The sequence below is a fragment of the Vigna unguiculata genome, chromosome 11 (genome assembly GCF_037176805.1).
Source record: "Vigna unguiculata cultivar grain cowpea cultivar isolate G323 ecotype 2 chromosome 11, ASM3717680v1, whole genome shotgun sequence".
Taxonomy (NCBI): Eukaryota; Viridiplantae; Streptophyta; class Magnoliopsida; order Fabales; family Fabaceae; genus Vigna; species Vigna unguiculata.
This window is the reverse complement of record NC_140802.1, coordinates 27,045,009-27,064,818: the sequence shown is the minus strand read 5'-3', so window position 1 is coordinate 27,064,818 and position 19,810 is coordinate 27,045,009. Positions and strand designations below refer to the sequence as shown.

General features: G+C 29.9%; 1 protein-coding gene across 1 annotated transcript; it reads left to right on the top strand.

Moving 5' to 3' along the window:
- The first annotated feature begins 9,098 nt into the window (after window positions 1–9,098).
- On the top strand, window positions 9,099–14,178 carry LOC114170254 ((-)-germacrene D synthase-like). The gene is made up of 7 exons (XM_028055742.2): window positions 9,099–9,306; window positions 9,601–9,883; window positions 10,465–10,843; window positions 10,952–11,173; window positions 11,281–11,419; window positions 12,955–13,200; window positions 13,776–14,178. Exons 1-7 carry the CDS (start codon window positions 9,169–9,171, stop codon window positions 14,076–14,078), a joined length of 1,710 nt encoding a protein of 569 aa, XP_027911543.2. The 5' UTR covers window positions 9,099–9,168; the 3' UTR covers window positions 14,079–14,178.
- The last annotated feature ends 5,632 nt before the right edge of the window (window positions 14,179–19,810 follow it).

The following is a 19,810-nucleotide window of genomic DNA, read 5'->3' as shown; positions in this document are numbered from 1 at the left end:
ATAACTAGTTTTATGGTCTTTAAAAATATATTATCAATGGAAATATCTCTCAATAATACTAATTCTAAATTATCGATGAATTTTTTACTAATAAAAAAATTCATCAAAAATACCATTTGTAAAATTTATCAGTAAAATTTGTTGATAAATTTGAGTTTACAAACCAATTTATTTTCATCAATAAAATTCGGTATAGTTACTAAAATTCTTGTAGTGAAAGACTAATAAGGTTATCTTTACCTATAATACTTTTAATTTTTTCTCTCACTCTCTTTATAACCATGCATTACGAGTAACATTTGATTCTACCAACAACATTAATCAAGCAATAGTACATTAGAAAGTGACATGTTATGAAGAAAAACTAATCAGAACGTACAGAAAACACTTAACCTCCCATATATGATATTTCCAACGTGTGGCCAAGAATAAAAATATTGAATGAAAAAAGTTTATTGGTCGTCCACTATAATTAAATTACGCACGCGGAGAAATATAGTGGATCAGCAACAAAAACTAAATAGGCATGAAAATTTAATGTTACATTAGCTTGTGTGGACTAGAAGAAAAATAATAGACCCACGCCTAGATAAGAGAATGATAGGAAATGGCCTTTGTTATTTTATATCATCACTATAAAAATGATGTATATTATTATTTTATTTTAAAAATCATTTATATTTATTATTATCTAAATATAATATTTTATTGTTAAAAAATCTTAACTAGTTATTTAAGAAAAAAAAAGTAATTGTGAAAAATATCTTCTCCCGAAGAAAATAACATTGGTTACGTTTGAGGACTTTGAAGTAGGTTTGGATTGTGACATCATAACATTTAAATTAAGTTTAAAATAAAAGTAAAAAAGATAACAAGGATGTTAAAGAAATATCTTAAAATTGGTTTTAGATCTCAAAAAATAAACTTTTAAAATATACTAGATTATTTGGTTTAGTATAATTTTTTTACTACAATAAACAATTACCATTTTAGTGCAAAAAATTTAATTCGTTAATTTGTTTGAAGTCCGTTAAAAATCCAAATAATTGAATATTTATTTATTGTTTTCAGTGATTATTTTTTGTATTTATTAAAAATTAATAAACGTTGATATAATTAATCTTTAAGAAAGTTTTCATTTTATTTTTTGTTTTTTTTAAATTTAAAATATTTACTCTAAAATTAATTACATATTAATATAACTTGTTTTAATAAATATGTGACAATTATTAAAAATAAAATAAATTTAATTATATTAAGCTTGGATAACAAAACTAAAGAAATAAAGTTTTTGCTTTAATATTATTATTCTTCTCATAATACTAAAAACAATATATATATATATATATATATATATATATATATATATATATATATATATATAATTCATTCGTCATGGTCTAATAAATTAAATTAGAAAATTTTAGAACTTTTTTATAATTTTAACTTTTTAGGAACGTTATTAACCTTTATTGTTATTTTGATCTATTTGTTCTCTTATGAGATTAATAATTTCAGCTTTATAGCTATACCTTTTTTCTCTCTTTTGTCTCTCTCGTGTCAAATAATATTTTATGTGTCCAGAAATAATTCTATTAAGAAATTCTTATATAATTTGATTCAATTTTATATAAAGCCTCATAGTTGTAAGTTATCCTTACTGAAATGGGCAGGTAGCACTGATGTGTTTGTTTTCAGTTGGTCGGTCATGTTTCCAACTCCAATGGACTATATTGATTGCTTTTGGAGCCCTGGCTCCACAGGGTGGGGAGTCTACTGTTGTGAGGTTAAAGTACTGTTTTGGTTATCTCTCTTCCATTATTTTGGTATGTCGGGAAATCTTAAATATCTTATTAGTCACCTCAAAGAAAAAGAAAAGTAAAAAAATTCTTTTTGGGACTAATTATTTTAAACTTTTAAAAAAAAGTTTCAAAATAGTAAAAAAATATAAAACTATAATACATTTTAAAATAAATTATTTTACTAATAAATAAAAAAATACATTATTTTTAATTTATTTTTGGCTTTCAAATCCTTGATCAGTCTCTGTCACAATCTATACATAAATAAATACATAATCAAATTTGTGGTTATTATCGTGTAACTGTTTATTTATATTATTTTTTAACATGTATGTGAGATTTGGTTTAATGACTTTGTTATAATTGCTATTTCGTTAACTTTGTGTTTTAGTGTATCGGAAAGTTCTGAGATTTACCTTTCTGGCACGTCTGTGTTTTAAATATGTTAGCCGACATAGTCTTAGTTTCCGAAGTTAGACACTTTACTGCATAGGAGCACGTCGAGGTGTTCTTATTTAACTACATCCAGATTTATCATTTCTTCATTACCTCTGACACAACTTTTTGTATCTATAAAGCGTGAAGTAATTGTCGGATTTCATAAGATAATTAAAAGGATAATTATAGTTTAATTTAAATTTTTTTAATTTATTATTTTAATTATCATTAAATTATTTATTTTAATTTTTTTAATAATATGATATAATAATTTAATAATAATTAAAATGGTGAGTAAAAAGTGAATCAGAAAAATTGATTAAAATACCATTATTCTAACCAAAATTTTAAACCAAAATATTATATATAGCAAGATTTATTACTAGTTTCACTTATATAAAAGATTTTGATGAGTATTTCAAAAAAAATTATCTTAGGAGGTTCTAGCCCAAAAGTTAGAGGCTATTTTAGCTATAATTTTATTTTATTCAACTTTCTTGTCTCTTATATTTTAATAACTTATTTATTATTTGTAAAAAATATTATTTATCATTATTCTTTTCTAAACATAATTAATTATTTTATTATTTTTAATTTTCACCTACAGAGGTGCTTTTTTGGACAAAATCTTGATGGAGCCCACACTTCAAAGCGAACAACGATTCTATCATCAGACTTGGGATCAGAACATTTTCACTAGACACAAAGTTGTTCCACTATTGCTCCTAGAATTTTCAATAGGTGTGACGGGCCACAAGGAGTTTCGAAGGATGACTTGACGGATCTCAAACTTCAAAATATGCAAGAAGTCATCCTTATACATGTGTTGTAAGTTTGAAGGGATGTCTGACCGAGTGGAATTCAAACAATATTTTCTTGAAAGCAAATTTGATTTCCTCCTTGGCCATAGTTTGATGCAACAATGCTCCATTTCGCTTGGACATAGTGTGATGAAACATATGTGATGTTATTAATGTTTGTGACCCTTCCATTGTTTGGAAAAGTTACAAGTTGGGATCCTTCCTCGGGCCCAAATCCAACAACAAAAAACCCAATAAAATAGTACTTGTGCTTTTACGTATCAAAAGTCAACCTATTTGAAAAGGTAACTAGTTTAACCTTAAAATTTTATCACATTAATGATGACATATAAAAGCGAAATAATAAAATGTGTAATGTGTTGCATTGCATGTTCCATTGTGATGTGTGCTGCATAAAATTCTATCACATTGCATTCTTATGTACTCATTTTTTTTTTACAATAAGGTGTTTCCTGCACTCAATAACCTCTAAAGACTTCTAAAAGATATTAATAAAATAAGTGCCTTTTCTATGTATATAAATGGATATAATTGTGGCCTCGTGAGATAAAACGCAACAAAAGTAGCATTTGATTTGCATAAAATATTTTCTTGGATATTCTAATGTTTGTTGATGCACCTAAAATTATGTTAATCTCATATAAGGTGTGAAAATAAAGACATTACAAAATATCTTGAGAATAAGGTCAAATTCCAATGATGGCCTCATGAGATAAAAACACGTCGAAAATAATATTTAAGTTGCATAACATATTTTCTTGGATATTCTAATATTTGTTGATGTAGTTGAAGTTATGTTAATCTTATACAAGGTGTGAAAATAAAAAAAATTACAAAACACCTTCAAAATAAGACCAAATTCCAATGGTGGCCTTGTGAAATAAAAATACATAAAAAATAGCATTTGACTTAAATAACATATGTTCTTAGATATTCTAATGTTTTCTTGATACAACTGAAGTTATGTTAATCTCATACAAGGTGTGAAAATAAAGAAATTGCAAACAACCTTCAGGAAAAGACTAAAATTGGCAAATTCCGAAAATATATGTTGTCCACCCCTTAACTTACATATGCACTCTACTTCTTAAGCAATCCTCTACTCACAAAGCTAACCAATTAAAGACTACCACATGGCTATCCTCACTCTCTAAATTTGCTTGATAAAAAGTTGCCATGTCTCAATCATCTTGACTCAAAAATTTGACCAGCCAAATGATGACATATCATCACCTTCATCTTCTCCCACTAAACCTCAAACGCTGTCATCATCGACCATCGATGCATCTACACGAGGCTCGCATGAAAGTCGTTGTTTTTATATTTTTTGTGTAGCTAGCATGGGGTGTTGATCACTAGCTCTCTGGCATTGAGCGATAGGTTTTGCGAGGCTTTGGGCACTAAGCACTGGTTTTGGCATTGAGCGGTGGAATTGTGAGAGGTTTGGCGTTGAACTCTGGCTTTCTAGTACTAAGCGATGGAAATTACGAGGCGAATGGCGTTGAGCCTAGTGTTAAGCATCAGGGTGCCTATTTTATCTGTTTTGTTTGATTTGAATGGAATTGTAGGTCTTGGAGTGATGATTCAGGTATGGTATGATTGTTGTGATATTTTATGTTGAATATGTATGATAGGATGAGGTATCGTTCATCACATGATGATTGGTTATGATTTGGCGTAAGATGATATACGCCAAATTGGTTTTTTACCTAGAAGGCTTTCGTAAGTCTGGTAAAAGAGTTTCTTTCAACCATAAAGCTTTGTCATGAACTTAGCAAGAGTGCTCTTACCTAAGACGTTGGTAAGGAAAAGACCTTTTCCAAGAGGCGTTGGTGCGCATGAAAGATAAATGATTGGTTAGAAGAGAATGCCATATTGTGTGATATTACTTAGTGGTAATATGAATTGGTTGAGTATGAACATACGTTAATCATGTTAGGTGAGTTGTATGTTGGCATTAAATTTGTTATTTGATGTTTCAATTGGTTAACTCGTCATTGGATGTTGGTGGTTGTGATTTCCACCTATCAAGATCACATAACTTGCATTATATAGGAGCATATGTTGATGTAGTTGCAGTTGGAGAAACATCGTTATGAGAAGCTCATTGGAAAAGCTTATGGGAGTTTTTGGAAAGCAAATGGTTTTGTCTTTTGAATAAGATGTATAATTGACTTTAGTAGAAGTTTAATTTGAATTTGGAAGTTTTTTTTTTTGTAAATAGTTTTCCTTTGATGACTTATACTGGTTTGGTTATTTTTTTAAAAAGGTTGATTCACATTGATGAAATAAAGTTTTAGTAGATTGTTCTCACTTTCAAGTGATGGTACCAGAGTTTGTGTGTTTTGAAAGTTTTGACGAATTATAAATTATACGTAACATCTTTAAAGGGATGTTACAAAACCAACATAAGTAACTTTTATTATCTACACCTCTCTAACACTATTTCACTGTTCATGTCCCTCACGTGCTCTATCATCTATTTATATATAAGAAATGAAAGTTATTTGATCATATATAATTGTTTAAATTTAAAATAAAATAAAAAATATTTTTTAGGTGATCATATGTAACTATCACTAGTGCAGTTTGGGTTTTTTAACTTGTGTTATAGGTCTCGATTGTCACTTAACCGAAGCATAAAATGGCGCGGTGTCATTTTTGTAAATTTTTCCAAGTTTTATGCCTCGGTTCAGAATATACCCGAGGCAGAAAACACCTTTCTGTTTCGGTTTTAAGAAAACCGGTGCCAAAAAGGGTTTTCTGCCTCGGTTAAAAATTGAACCGAGGCCAAAAAATTGGCCATTATTTCAAAAATGCTACTAGAATGATGTTTGGCCTCAGGTGAAATTGAATCGGTGTCAAAAAGAGTTTTTTACCTCGGTTAAAAATTGAACCGAGGCCATATGTTCTGTTAGGGTTCAAAAACGTGAATCTCTTTTCTTCTTCTTCTTCTTCTTCCTCATGCCTATGATTCCTCTCATCGTGCCTCGCGCCTACTGTTGTTGCGCTCCAACTATTCGTGCCACCACAGGTCTGTTGCTCCGTCTACCTTGCACCACCACGTCACACCGTTGGGTCTCCTTCCCTGCGAACGCTGCTACAATCCACGGTGTTGTTGTTCATGATGCAGATTTGAGGTGAACGTTGGTGGTTCTGTCTTTGGTGACTGTTGTGAGATGATAATGGACTCGTTGATGAGTGAAGATGCGAGTGGCGAAGGTTCCTAGGAGGTGTGGTGTTTTTCGGTGAGTCGAAGATGGACGACAACTTCTATGGTGTTCTGAAGGTAGTGGAAGAACTCAAGTGGCGGAAGAACCCAGGTGGCAGAAGAACCTAGGGTTGATTTTCTATCGCACCATATGACTTCAATTCTCATAAGAACCAAGGCAAAATGTGGGGTTTCTGCTTCGGTTCACACCCGAGGCCATAGCCTGACCCCATTTGGCCTCGTCCTAATATGCCTCGTTCTGGAACCGGGGCAAAATTTCAAAAATAACCGCTGCCAAATCCTCTTCCTGCATAATTTTAATTTTAATTTTATTTATTTTAAAAAAATTGCCACGTGTCAAATCCTTGATGTGACACGTGGCATTGTCAGTGACACGTGACAAGGTATCACCACGTGTCAAGGTACTTGACAAGTGTCATTATCTTCATTTCAACTTAGTCTCCACATGTGTCTATTTGTTTCAGTTTAGTACCCATATATATTTATTTGTTTCAATTTAGTACCCAATTTATTTGTTTGAATTTTATTCAAATATTTTTTTTTAAATGGAGAAATATTGTATCTCTTTTAAGACAAAATTTATTATTTATATAAATGTTATATTGATATTTGTTACTAAAAATGAGTTATAAAATTAAGTATTGAAATTTATATTAAAGTTAATGGTAAAAGTCATGAATAACATATTTGTAAATCATTTTTAATAACAAATATAAATATAACATTTATATAAATAATAAATTTGGTCTTAAGGGAGACATAATATTTCTCTATTTCGTAAAAAAATATTCAGACAAAATTAAAACAAATAAATTGGGTATTAAATTGAAACCAATAAATATATATGGGTACTAAATTGAAACAAGTAGACACATGTGGGGACTACGTTGAAATGAAGACAATGACACTTGTCAGGTACCTTGACACGTGACGATACCTTGCCATGTGTCACATCAAAAATTTGACACATGGCAAAATTTTTTTTTTAAAAAAAATTAAAAATTAAAAAAAAGATTAAAAAAATTAAAAAATCCAGAGACTGACACGTGGCAAAGTAGTTAACGCCGTTTGTGAAGACTTAACGGAGGGTACTACATTGATGCAATAATCAAAATTGGGTACTAAATTGAAACAAAGTTCAAAGTGGGTATCATTTTGAAATTTTCAAATCAAAATGGGTATGATCCGAATAATTAAGCATTTTCTATATTATACTATAGGACATTATACATATAAATCCATTTGCACTCGTACATTTATTTCATCTCTTCTTCCCTTCAAATCAATTCAAATTTGTGGTCCAAATCTATCTTCGAAACAAAAATAACTAAGAATGATGGGCCAATTAGATTAATTCGAAACTAATTCTTGAAATATTAATAAAATATATTCATAAAAAAAAAAACTTTATGTTATCTACTCTTTTAACAACAGTTGATCTATTCGATGACAACTTTTAATTCAAGGGTAAAATAGTTCAATATAGTGTATAGGCTGAGTTTTGGTGAGTTTCATAAGCATAAACAGATTTCAGAAGAACTTTACGTGAAGGGAAAACCTAGACTTCACCTAGATTTGGAACGTGTGGCGAATATAAAAGTTGCATAGTGACGTGACAGGTTACCCACTAATCAAGCACACAGTAAAAGAGTGTTCTATAGCAAAACTGAAAGTGAAAAAAAAAAGACTGATTAAATAATTGTTGATAGACATATTATTATTAAATAATACCAAACAAATAAACAGTATTTTTTTAATTCTTTTATTTGGTGGACGCAATGATAAGTGACGTCTATTCATAAATGACATGCAATATATTGTACTGAAAGCAGACACTGTTTTCTTAGCTGTTGAATTCATATTTTTTTGAAAAAACATTAATAGTAATGGTTAAATAAAAAGTAACGAAAAATTACTTAAAATATCAAAAGTGATTTGTGATATGTTGTTATTTTATTGGACTATATAGTTATTTTTATTTAAATAGTTTATTATCTTTTTAAAAATAATTAAGGATGAAACAGTAATACGAATTTTTTTACCAGTTTTTTACATATTATTATTATTATAGGTAAAAGGGAAAACATCAATATATACAGGTCATAAGTATATTAAAATACAAATATTAGGATTCAAATGTTAGTTTGATGAAAAATGGAAAATATAACTCTTGAAAATAAAATTCAAGTGAACCGTAAGAATTTTAAACATGACACAACAGTTGGAAAATCTTATTTCATTTGTCACACAAGGACTGTAATTTTTTTTTCATACACACATATGTATGTATATTAAAATGTAGAAAAACATACCATTTTGAAAGAGTTTTTATTCAAATAATCATACTATTATTTTTATTAAAATGAACAAAGCGATTAATTTGAGGAAAAAATATATTTTTAGATGATTAAAGCTGATAATTGTGAGATTAAAGTAGTATCTTATAAATAAAAACAGTTTTGATAAAAAAAATGAGGAATTAATTTAAAACAAATAAGAAATGTTTGATTATCTTTTTGTTTTATTACTATTTTATTTTATTTTATTTTATTCATCTATTAATAAAATGTTCGAATTCCTTAAATTTAAAACTATCAAATAAAATTAATTAAAAAATAAATAAAAAAGGTTTACAGTTCCGAAATTCAAAAGATGAATTTTAGATAAAACCATAATAAATTTAATAGTCTTTTATCCCCTCTCAAAAATCTGTTTCTTATTCTCTTTGGGCCTACATAATCGTGGTAACTGACACTGACACCTCTCTTTTATTCCTATAAATTAGTTGCGTTTGGGTTCTTGAGTATTCAAGCAAAAATCATCTGGCCCCTCTTCAATTTAAAGCCATAGAATATAATATACTAGAAAACCAAGCATGTCCAAAGTATCATCATCTTCACTCCCTGTTTTCTCCCAGGATGCCAAACCCAACTCAAACATCACTCGACACACTGCAACTTTTCATCCTTCCATTTGGGGGGATTATTTCCTTTCCTATGATTCTAGTTTTCAAGTAAGTTCATAACCCATTCATGTCTAATCTTGCCTTTTAGGTTTAGTTTCATTTACTCAATGTCAGATTTAGTTAATAATGTTATTTGTTTGGAATAAATTTAGTAGTGTATTAATATGAAATATTAGTTATAGTACTTGATGGTAACATTCACATAAAATTTCATAAAAGAAATATATTCATAAAAACAGTTATTTACTTTATGTTATAAAGTGTCTGCATCCTAACCTATTATTTACTTTTTGCCAAAATCAACAAATTTTCTTACGCTGGAGTTTTCATAACCACATACAGGAAGACGATAGCGACATCAAACAAGTTTCACTCTTAAAAGATTATGTGAGGAAGATGATTGTGTCTCCTATTGATGACAATTTCCTTTCTAAATTGAACTTCATCAACTCAGTCCAACGATTAGGTGTTTCTTATCATTTTGAACATGAAATTGATGAGGCATTGCATCAAATGTATGAAATTTCGACAAAGGAGAATAATATAATAAATTATGATGATGATCTTCATCATCTCGCTTTGTTCTTCCGGTTACTTAGACAACAAGGATATCCTATTTCATCGGGTATGACTTTGCCACTGTTACACCAAATTTACATTTTAACAATCAATATCTGTCGTTACTCACCTTGTTCACCATGTTTATCTTCTATTTCTGATTTGTGTTCATTCTTTTCATTACGTCACTGTGACATCGTTTCTGTCTAGAACTGTGATATAGCTAATAATTTTAGAGGAAAAAATAAGTCCAGACCAATTTTTAATTTTTTATTAAATTTAAATTTATAATTTTGTAGTGCAAAAGCTAAACAAAAATGACAAAGTTGATTTGGAACATACCATTTTGGCACATATTTACATTTTTTAAAATAGAAAACTGTAAAAAAATGAAAAGCAATATAATTTGGAAAACTATAAAAAAAGAAAAGAAATATAAAACATATTTACGTTTTTTTTTTTCTTTCTTATATAAAAAATATTATTCAAAAGACCCTAAATGGTTTCGGAATAGATTTTCATGTTGTATAGCATCTAAGTCATACATATTTAAATACATACACTCATTCATATATATATATATATATATATATATATATATATATATATATATATATAAATTTAACACGTTATTTGCTTGCAAAACAGATGTATTTTACCATTTCAAGGACCACAAAGCAGGAAAGTTTAAGGAAAGCATTGTGAATGATGTACAAGGAATGTTGAGCTTGTATGAAGCATCCCAATTAAGATTCCATGGGGAAGACATATTGGAAGAGGCATATAGTTTTACTCTTAGTGAGTTAACTAAGTCATTAAATACCAAATTAAGCCCCTTTCTTTCTGGGTTAGTGGACCACAGCATAGGACAAGCACTTCGCAAGGGAATGCCTAGGTTGGAGGCGAGATATTATATATCTTTCTACCAACAAGATCCATCACATGATCAATGTTTGTTAACCTTTGCAAAACTAGATTTTAATATGTTGCAGAAGCTCCATCAAAAAGAAGTCAGCGACGTGACAAAGTAATGTTTTCCTCCAAAAAGTTACATTTTATTACTTAATGAAAAGTAAATAATTAAATCCAAGTCTAACAATTCTTCGAGAAATTCATTTGGGATTTTTTTGTTCAGGTGGTGGGTTAAAGATTTAAATGTCTCGACCAATTTTCCTTTTGTACGAGATAGGATTGTTGAAGGTTACTTTTGGATTGTTGGAGTTTATTATGAGCCGCAATATTGTCTTGCTAGAAGAATACTGAGGAAAGTAATAGCCATATCATCCATCATTGATGATATGTACGATGCCTATGGAACCATCGATGAGCTAGAGATTTTCACAAATGCAGTAGACAGGTCAAAAAGTGCTTTATATATACTAGTATCTTTTTAATTATTCTTCATTTTGGTATCTTTTTATCTTATTTAAATAAATGTAAAGTAAATTTTCTAAAAATTAACAGGTGGGATATCTCTTTGTTAATTGATCTCCCAGAGTATATGAAATTATGTTATAAGGCACTTTTGGATATTTTTGAAGAAACAGAGCAAGAGTTGAGAAAACGAGGAAAAGAAAACTTCGTCAACTATGCAAAAAAAGAAGTAAGGTTAATTTTTTTTATTGTTACATTTTATAATTGGAAATATCAAATTAAGTAAATTTGCATATTAGATAGATACCTTATATATTTGGTCATAATATTCTAATTAGTTGTTTCGAATGGTTAAGAGAATTGAAAAAAAAAAATAGTCTTTCATTTTCTACAATTTGAGCATAATGGTAAAATAAAGTGTAGCATGAGGTAAAAAGAGTAACATATAAGACCCTTTAATGTTATATGAATTTACTTATTTTTCTTCATTTGTACTAAATATTTACAGTATATTTACTTCCAAGGATTCCAATTCTAATATCATTTTTAGAAAAATTAGACAATGCACTTGTTTTTCTTAATTTCAACAAGTTTGTGTTCACCGCAGGCATGTAAAAAAATTTGTACCCGCGGGTATCTGCGGATAAAATCAGCAACGAGTAGGAAATAAATATTATAAATGGATATCCACGTGTAATGGGTACGGGTATTTTTACTCGTATGTTAACAGGGTGGGTACGTACAAGTATTATAGTATCCGTACCCATGGATACCCATACCCATTATACTCTAATTTAAATTAAATATACATAATTAAAATATTAACATATTGATTTTGAATGAGTTATTTTTTTATCAATTAGTTCTAAAAAAATTTATTTCTTTGTAAACTGTCATTCAACACTATTTAAATGGATTATTTGGACTTTGTTTAAAATTTATGAATGTTATGTATTGTATTTTATTTGAATTTACGATTAAAATATATTGTTAAATATTTATTTTTTATTTTTTTGTAAATATCTGCGAGTATCTGTGAATATCCGTGAATATTAAAAAATTATGCGGATACCTGCATAACGGATACCTGACGGATATAAGTACGGGTATGAGGTAGATATTTATCCAACGGATAGGGTATGAGAGAGTCATACCCTACCCGCCCCATTAACCAGTGTTTAGAATACTTAAGCTTGACCTTTAGTAAAAATAAACTAAGTATGATTTATTCACTTTATGAATAAATTTTAAAGGTCTAATCTGACTTATATGAATTTCTATACGACATATGAACTTGTTTAGAAGTCTTTATAAGTCTTTAAAAGGTTAATGGATTTCTTGGATTTCGACCAAATTATTTGTTTGAAAATTTATGTTAATGAAGTTCCTAAAATGAATGAGTTATATTTTTCAACAATTAATTTATTTTTCTGTAAGTCAACATGTTTATGACATAATACGATTTTTATGCATTATAACAATTTTAATATACTAGTATTTGTATCGGTACTAAAAAACATAATTATTTATATTTATTTGAATAGGTGGATATGTTGAGTTTAAAGGATTTTTTTTGAATGGTTTACGGACAAAAACCCTTATCTTTTTGTTATACATTCTAGCATATTTATATAGAGAGGGACTCCATGTAGACACACAGATGAAACATAAGATTTTGATGCCGAATATAACACAAGATTCTTGTAGACAGATGTAGACACACAGATGAAACCCTTATCATATATATTGTCTTTTTAATTACAGATGAAAAGACTAGTCCAGGCATATCTTATTGAGTCAAGGTGGTTTCATTCCAACCACACACCAACTGTAGAGGAGTACATGGAGATTGCAACTAGGTCATGTGGTTATGCTATGTTGACAACTGTATCTTTCTTGGGCATGGAAGAAACAACAGAGGAGATCCTCGTATGGGCAACGAGTCACCCAAAAATTATTGAAGCTGCTTCCATTATTTGTAGACTCATGGATGACATTGTTGGAAGTGAGGTATATCTTAGATTGCCATTGCTATTCTTTTCAACACGTGAATTCACTAAGAAAATTAGTACAGAAAAAGTTATATATTTTATGGAAGAGCACGCCTAATCATAACAAGCATGTTTAAAAGATGGATGCAAAACTTTTAATGTACCATGTGTATCCAATAATTCCTCTAATTTTAGAAGAGTGGGATAACAATATTAAATAATTTTTTTTTCTTAAATATATCTTGGTGCCAGATTAATTATCAGATCTTTTTCACAGGCTTTAATGAAAAAGATATTATTTATTTGTCTCCGATATAATTCATTTTATCTTACTTTTGTTCTTTGAAAAAAGTTCATTTAGTATTTTAAATTATTAAACAAAGTGATTTTTGATAATAATAATAATAATAATAATAATAATAATAATGGAAAAAAGTAATTTTTAGGAACAGAAAAGTGAAGAAAAATGTATTAAGACTCAAACAAATTAGATAATTTGTCAAAAGTAAAAACTATATTTTAATTCACAATTTCTTTTGGATTTGGTTATTTGGATTCATGTTAAATTTGTTATGTGACATATATGTAATGTAGTTTGAACATGAAAGAGGACACGTTGTCTCAAGCCTTGATTGCTATATGAAGCAATATAATAGCTCAAGGCAAGATGCAATTAAAGAACTGCTTAAGTTGGTGGAGAGCGCTTGGAAGGACATTAATGAAGAATGCCTTAATCCAACTCAAGTACCAATGGAGTTTCTAATGCGTGTTGTCAACCTTACAAGAATGATGGACGTACTTTACAAAGAACAAGATAATTATACACATCCAGGAGGAATAATGAAGGATTATATCAAAGTTTTACTAATTAATAAGGTGTCCACAGAAATAAGCTAACCGCTTATTTCTTTTGTGTATTATTTGTTTAGTTCTTGAATTTCTATAATATTATGTAATGATTTTATCTTTCGCTTAATAATGATCCTTTTTAAAAATATCAATATTAACCATAATTGATCTTAATGTCTAGTTTTGAGAGTAAAATATATCCTACATCATTTTATTTAAACATAAAACTTGTTTGTTTCATGGGTACATAAAAAACAATTAATCAAAATCATCTCCAAAAACAACATTACTTTCTTTTATAACTTTTGTACTTAAACTGGAAAAATAATTTTAAGAAGTCGTAAGGAGGTGAAAAAAATAGGCTACAAGCCTAAAACCAATTCAAAGATTAAGTTAAAAATCTATGAAAATATTCTTTAAGGCCAAGTCTAAGTCTTAGTTAAAAACAATTGAAAAATATTCACTAGAAATATCAAATTTAATAAAAATATATGTATAAAATTTATATAAAAATATTTTTTTTTAATTTGGAGAGGAACAAAATTGCACAATTTTTACAAAAATTTAGATTAAATTGAGATAAAATAAAAATATAGAAACTAAATTGAAAATGAAGAAATGACACCTAACATAATAGTGACATGATGCACGACTATTGCGACATCACACTGTTAAAATTAATAGCGTTAATTAACGTGAAAAAAATTAGATGATAAAAAAATGAAATAAAATACAGGTATATGATTTTAAAGGGTTGAGTATATATATATATATATATATATATATATATATATATATATATATATATATATATATATATATATATATATATATATATATATATATATATATATATATATAAAAGTTCAACACTATTTAGTTTGCTAAGTTTATTAACGAACACATTATGCTTACAATGTTGTCGTTCAGAAAAGAAAAAAGAATAGCTCAATTGATAGGTGTAGGGCTGCACAAAAATAATTGAACTGTACTATACTTAAGTTAATTGTACTATTTTAAACCAAAAATAACTGAATTATTAATAGTAAATTTAAACTGTACTATTTTTTTGTTAAAGTTTGGAAAACTGTACTGGAAACAGTTAACTGTTGATACCCAGTGCACTAAACTGTAAATTTTTTCTTTCTCTTGACTCTCGTTCGGTGTACAAGCAGTGTTCGGTCCACAAGCAATTACACACAAAGACACATCCAAGACAGATCGAAGTTCCCTATCTCCGTCACCTCGCCGTCGCCGTCGAAGGTTGTGCCACCGTCGAAGGTCGCACCGTCGACGAAGGTCGCGCCGCCGTCGAAGGTTGCCGCCGTCGAAGGTTATCTCTTTATATTTTTAGGTTTTCATTTCGCTTTTTCTTTTTTCTCCGATTCAATCATTCTAATATTTTATTGGATGAACATGTTAAGGTTTTCTTCATCAACAACTTGAAACCAGCTGGGAAATCTGGTTTGAGCATATTTTACTGGGAAATCTGGGAAATTTGGGAGATTTTACTGTTTCCCAATTAGGATTTTACAGAGTAGATACTGATTGAGTAAGCTTATAGAAGCTGAACGACGGATAACATTTTATTTTCTAATGGCTGGGACTTAGCAAGGGCAATAGTGTAGTTTATTTATGGATTAACTTCATTATTATTACAAAAATGCTTCCTTGTGCTGTAGAGGCAATAATGTCCTTCATTGGATCGTCAAATTCATAATGCTCTTGTATTCAGATCAAAGCTTGTTTTATATTATTAGTGGAAGTTATTAATCTGTATGAAGAAACTTCCATGCTGTGTATTGCATATGTTTACGTTATTGTCCTTTGTGTGTTATTAATTTGAGAAATTCTTAGCTTGTGGGTCAAATGTACCAGTTGAATCTTATATTCCATCCATGTCATAATTCTAATCAGACTGCTTCTGGTTTTGTTATTTTGTATGATATTTATGTTATACTATGCTTTACTTGAACCCATAAACTACCTAAATGATCTACTACAGGATAATGCTGAAAATTGTATTTATAGTGAAAAAGGATCATCATTGGAGCGTGTGCTTACTGTTGTTACAGATCCAGTATATAGCTTCTCATCACAGATCCTTTCAATTCCTTTCTTGTGGCATGTTTTTCCAAACTTAAAACAAGTATTCATTGTACTAACATATTTAATTGGCATCCTTTTCTCTGTTCCAGATTGATGAAGTAGTGTTCAAAGTATCTAATCATTTAACATAGAAAGCATGTATGATGGTGATGAAATTCTTAGAAATCACTAAAAGAAATTTTCCTCATTAACTTTAAACTCCTTTAAAATTCATTTTGTTTCTCCCTGCTGAAATACATAAAATTAATACATTCCAAATTTTCTTTCTGCTGATGGATCTTTATTGTGAAATTTACCAATATAGAATATAATCCTGTTAACCAAAACTGAAGGAAAAGGTCAACATGCCATTCATAATTCAAGTAAAAGGACCACGTCGAAAAAAAAGAAGAAGATAATCTTTATATTATGTGTTTTGGGCCTCTGTATGCTACTTAAATAATCTCGGGGATTTGGGGACCTCCTAAACTAATTAAAAATGAAATTATCCTTATCTTTTTTTGTTTATCTCTTTGTCTTTTCAAATCTCCAACACTCATGCTGAATTTTCCTTCGCATGTTGGATAACGTTCTACATATATTTTTTTCTACTTGCTTTCACCTTGAAAAGTCTTGTGAGAAGTTGGATTATTTTTTTTCTACTTAGGTATTTGCAAAACAGGGTCTGGGCCAACATTCTGGTGGTTGGGCTTTCCTGTAGTCGTTTACTCCTCTTAATTGTGACTGCATGTTTCTTTCTTTTCATTGGGATAGTTATATGGATTCTGGAACACAGGATCAATGATGAGTTCAGAGGTCCACCCAGACAACAAATTATAACCTTGTTATGGTAAGTGATTTGCTTGATACAAATCATCATCATGATTCAACTGGGTGATCTCGTTTTTGTTTGATCCATATTTTAACAATGCATGCAGGTTTAGCCTTTCAGCTCTATTTTTTTCCCACAATATAGAAACAAAGAAGAAGAGGAACAAAGGGATTTTACATTGCCAGAAACCGTCGAAACTCTCACACCAACTACTTCTGGGATTGATCCTTTACCTCCTTGTATGGCTACATCGTCAACTGAACATAGTAAAGGTCGGTCAGATGTGTGGGGACATTTTACCAAACAAAATCCTTATTCTGAGAAGAAGGCTGAGTGCAATTACTATGGTTATTTGATTAAATATTTGGCTGGAATAAGTGGGATGAGGAATCATTTGATAAGATGCAAGGAAAATCCTAATAGAGAAGCATTCAAAAGGAAAAAATTATCATCATCAACTACAGAAGGGGCTAGTGTTGGCCCTTCACCAACTATTTCTAAGTTTGATCAAAATGCATCTCGAATGAAGTTGGTGAAGATGTTTGTGAAGTCCGAGCTTCCTTTTCGATTTGTGGAAAATGAAGACTTTCGTGACTTTGTACGATCCTTGCAGCCACGGTTTGAGGTCCCATCCCGCACTACATTGAGGCGTGAAATGTGGGAACTCTATGAAGAGGAAAAAACAAAGTTGAAAATTTTTCTATCAAAGCAGTGTGGGAAGGTTTGCTTAACTACAGACACACGGACTTCAATCCAAAACCTAAACTACATGAGTTTAACAGCTCACTTTATTCATGAAGATTGGAAGCTGCATAAGAAAATTTTGAATTTTTCTTAAACAACAGGTCATTCAGGGGAGCTCATTGCTAAACATGTTGAGGCTTGTTTGAATAATTGGGAGTTGAAGCGAGTCCTTAGTGTCACTGTGGATAATGCTACATCAAATGATGTTGGGGTCCAATACCTCAAAAGAAGGATGTTATCATGGAATTGTCTTGTCTTAAAGGGAGAATATGTTCATATGCGTTGTTGCGCACATATATTAAGTTTGATTGTGAAGGATGGGTTAAAAGAGATAAGAGATTCAATTTCAAAAATTCGGAGTGTAGTTAAATATGTGAAATCTTCTCCAGCTCGATTTGCTAGATTCAAGGCTTGTGTTGAACAAGAGGGAATTTCTTATAAAGGTCTTGTTTGCCTTGATGTTGAAACTAGATGGAACTCAACTTATCTAATGTTAGAGGTAAGCTTGAAGTACAAAGATGCCTTTGTCTTGCTAGATATGCAAGATAAGAAATTTGGTGCTGAAATGGCCAAAAGTAGTGGTGTGCCACTAGAAGAGGATTGGGAATATGCGAGGTCTGTTCTACCGTTCTTAAAGATGTTTTATGACTCTACCATGCGCATTTTTGGTTCTTCTTACGTCACTAGTCATATGTATATGAAGGAAGTGTTTGGAATTGGTAAAAAGATTCGACAATATTCTGAGAGTAGTGATGTGAGTATAAGATCGATGGCAATGAGGATGAAGGGTAAGTATGATAAATATTGGGGAAATCCCAATGGAATTAATATCTTATTATTGATTGCTGTTGTGCTGGACCCTAGGAGTAAGTTGGATTTTGTTAATTACTTCATTGACTATATATTTGAATCTAGCATGGCCAGTGGATTGAAATCAAAATTATTGTCATCTTTAAAAACACTTTATGATCAATATCAAGGGGTTGAGGAGGGTTCTCAAAGTAGTCAACAAGAATCCCAACTAGATGATGAAGATGATGATCCTCATGGCATGAGCTTCTACCTAAGAGCTACAGGACGTAGATTTGATTATATATCAGAGCTTGATAAATATTTGAGAGAGGATCCTGAACCTTATACAAAGTCGGTTGAGTTTGATGTTTTACATTGGTGGAAGGTCAACTCAACTAGATTTCCTATCCTTGCAAACATGGCTCGAGAGGTGTTAGACATTCCCATCTCTACCGTAGCATCAGAGTGTGCATTCAGTACAGGAGGAAGGGTGGTTAATCCTTATCGTAGTTGCCTAACGCCTAAAATAGTGGAAGTACTTGTTTGCACACAAGATTGGTTAAGAGGAACTCCTTTCTCTATACTTTTTAATGAGGATCCTAAAGAGCTTGATGAATTTGAGCAAGGTGAGTTTTTATGAAAACTTTATATACTTTTTAGTTGATACTTTATATGAAAGCCTAAAATATTTTTTTTTTTTGTAGATATAACTTCTCAAGACGAAGTGGGACCTTCAAGTGCAATTAATTTAGATGATTGAAGATGTATTAAGATGTATTAACATTTTGATGTTATTTATGGGAGAACCTACTGGAGAACCTATGTATTAAAATGTATAAATATTTTGATTATGGTGTATTGAAGTATGAGGCTTATTTCAAGTATTATTTCCTAAGCACTTTCAAATTATAAACTTTATATTATTATTGCGTATTATAATCATATGTAATTAGTGCAATTCGGTTCAAAATATTGTAATTCAGTTCAAAAACAGTGCAATTTAGTTCAAAAACAGTGCAATTCAGTTCAAAATCAATGCAATTCGGTTAAAAAATAGTATAATTCGGTTCAAAAATAGTGAAGTTTATTCAAAATCAGTGCAATTCGATTCAAAAACGGTTCAAAAATAGTGTAGTTAAGTTAAAAATTAGTGTAGTTCAATTCAAGAATAGTGCAATTCAGTAAAAAATAGTGCAATTCAGTTAAAAAATAGTGCAGTTCAGTTCTGATATAGTGCAGTTCATAAAACAGTTCAGTTTATAACAATTCAGTACAATTCATATTATAATGCAGTGCAGTTTAGTACAGTGCAGTTCAGTCCAGT

What these genes read in the sequence shown, in the direction of transcription:
- LOC114170254 (XM_028055742.2), top strand. Translation starts at nt 9,169, where the DNA reads ATGTCCAAAGTATCATCATCTTCACTCCCTGTTTTCTCCCAGGATGCC. An exon ending in TCAACTATGCAAAAAAAGAA is followed by an intron (nt 11,420 to 12,954) that starts GTAAGGTTAATT and finishes TTTTAATTACAG; the next exon opens with ATGAAAAGACTAGTCCAGGC. An exon ending in ATGACATTGTTGGAAGTGAG is followed by an intron (nt 13,201 to 13,775) that starts GTATATCTTAGA and finishes TATGTAATGTAG; the next exon opens with TTTGAACATGAAAGAGGACA.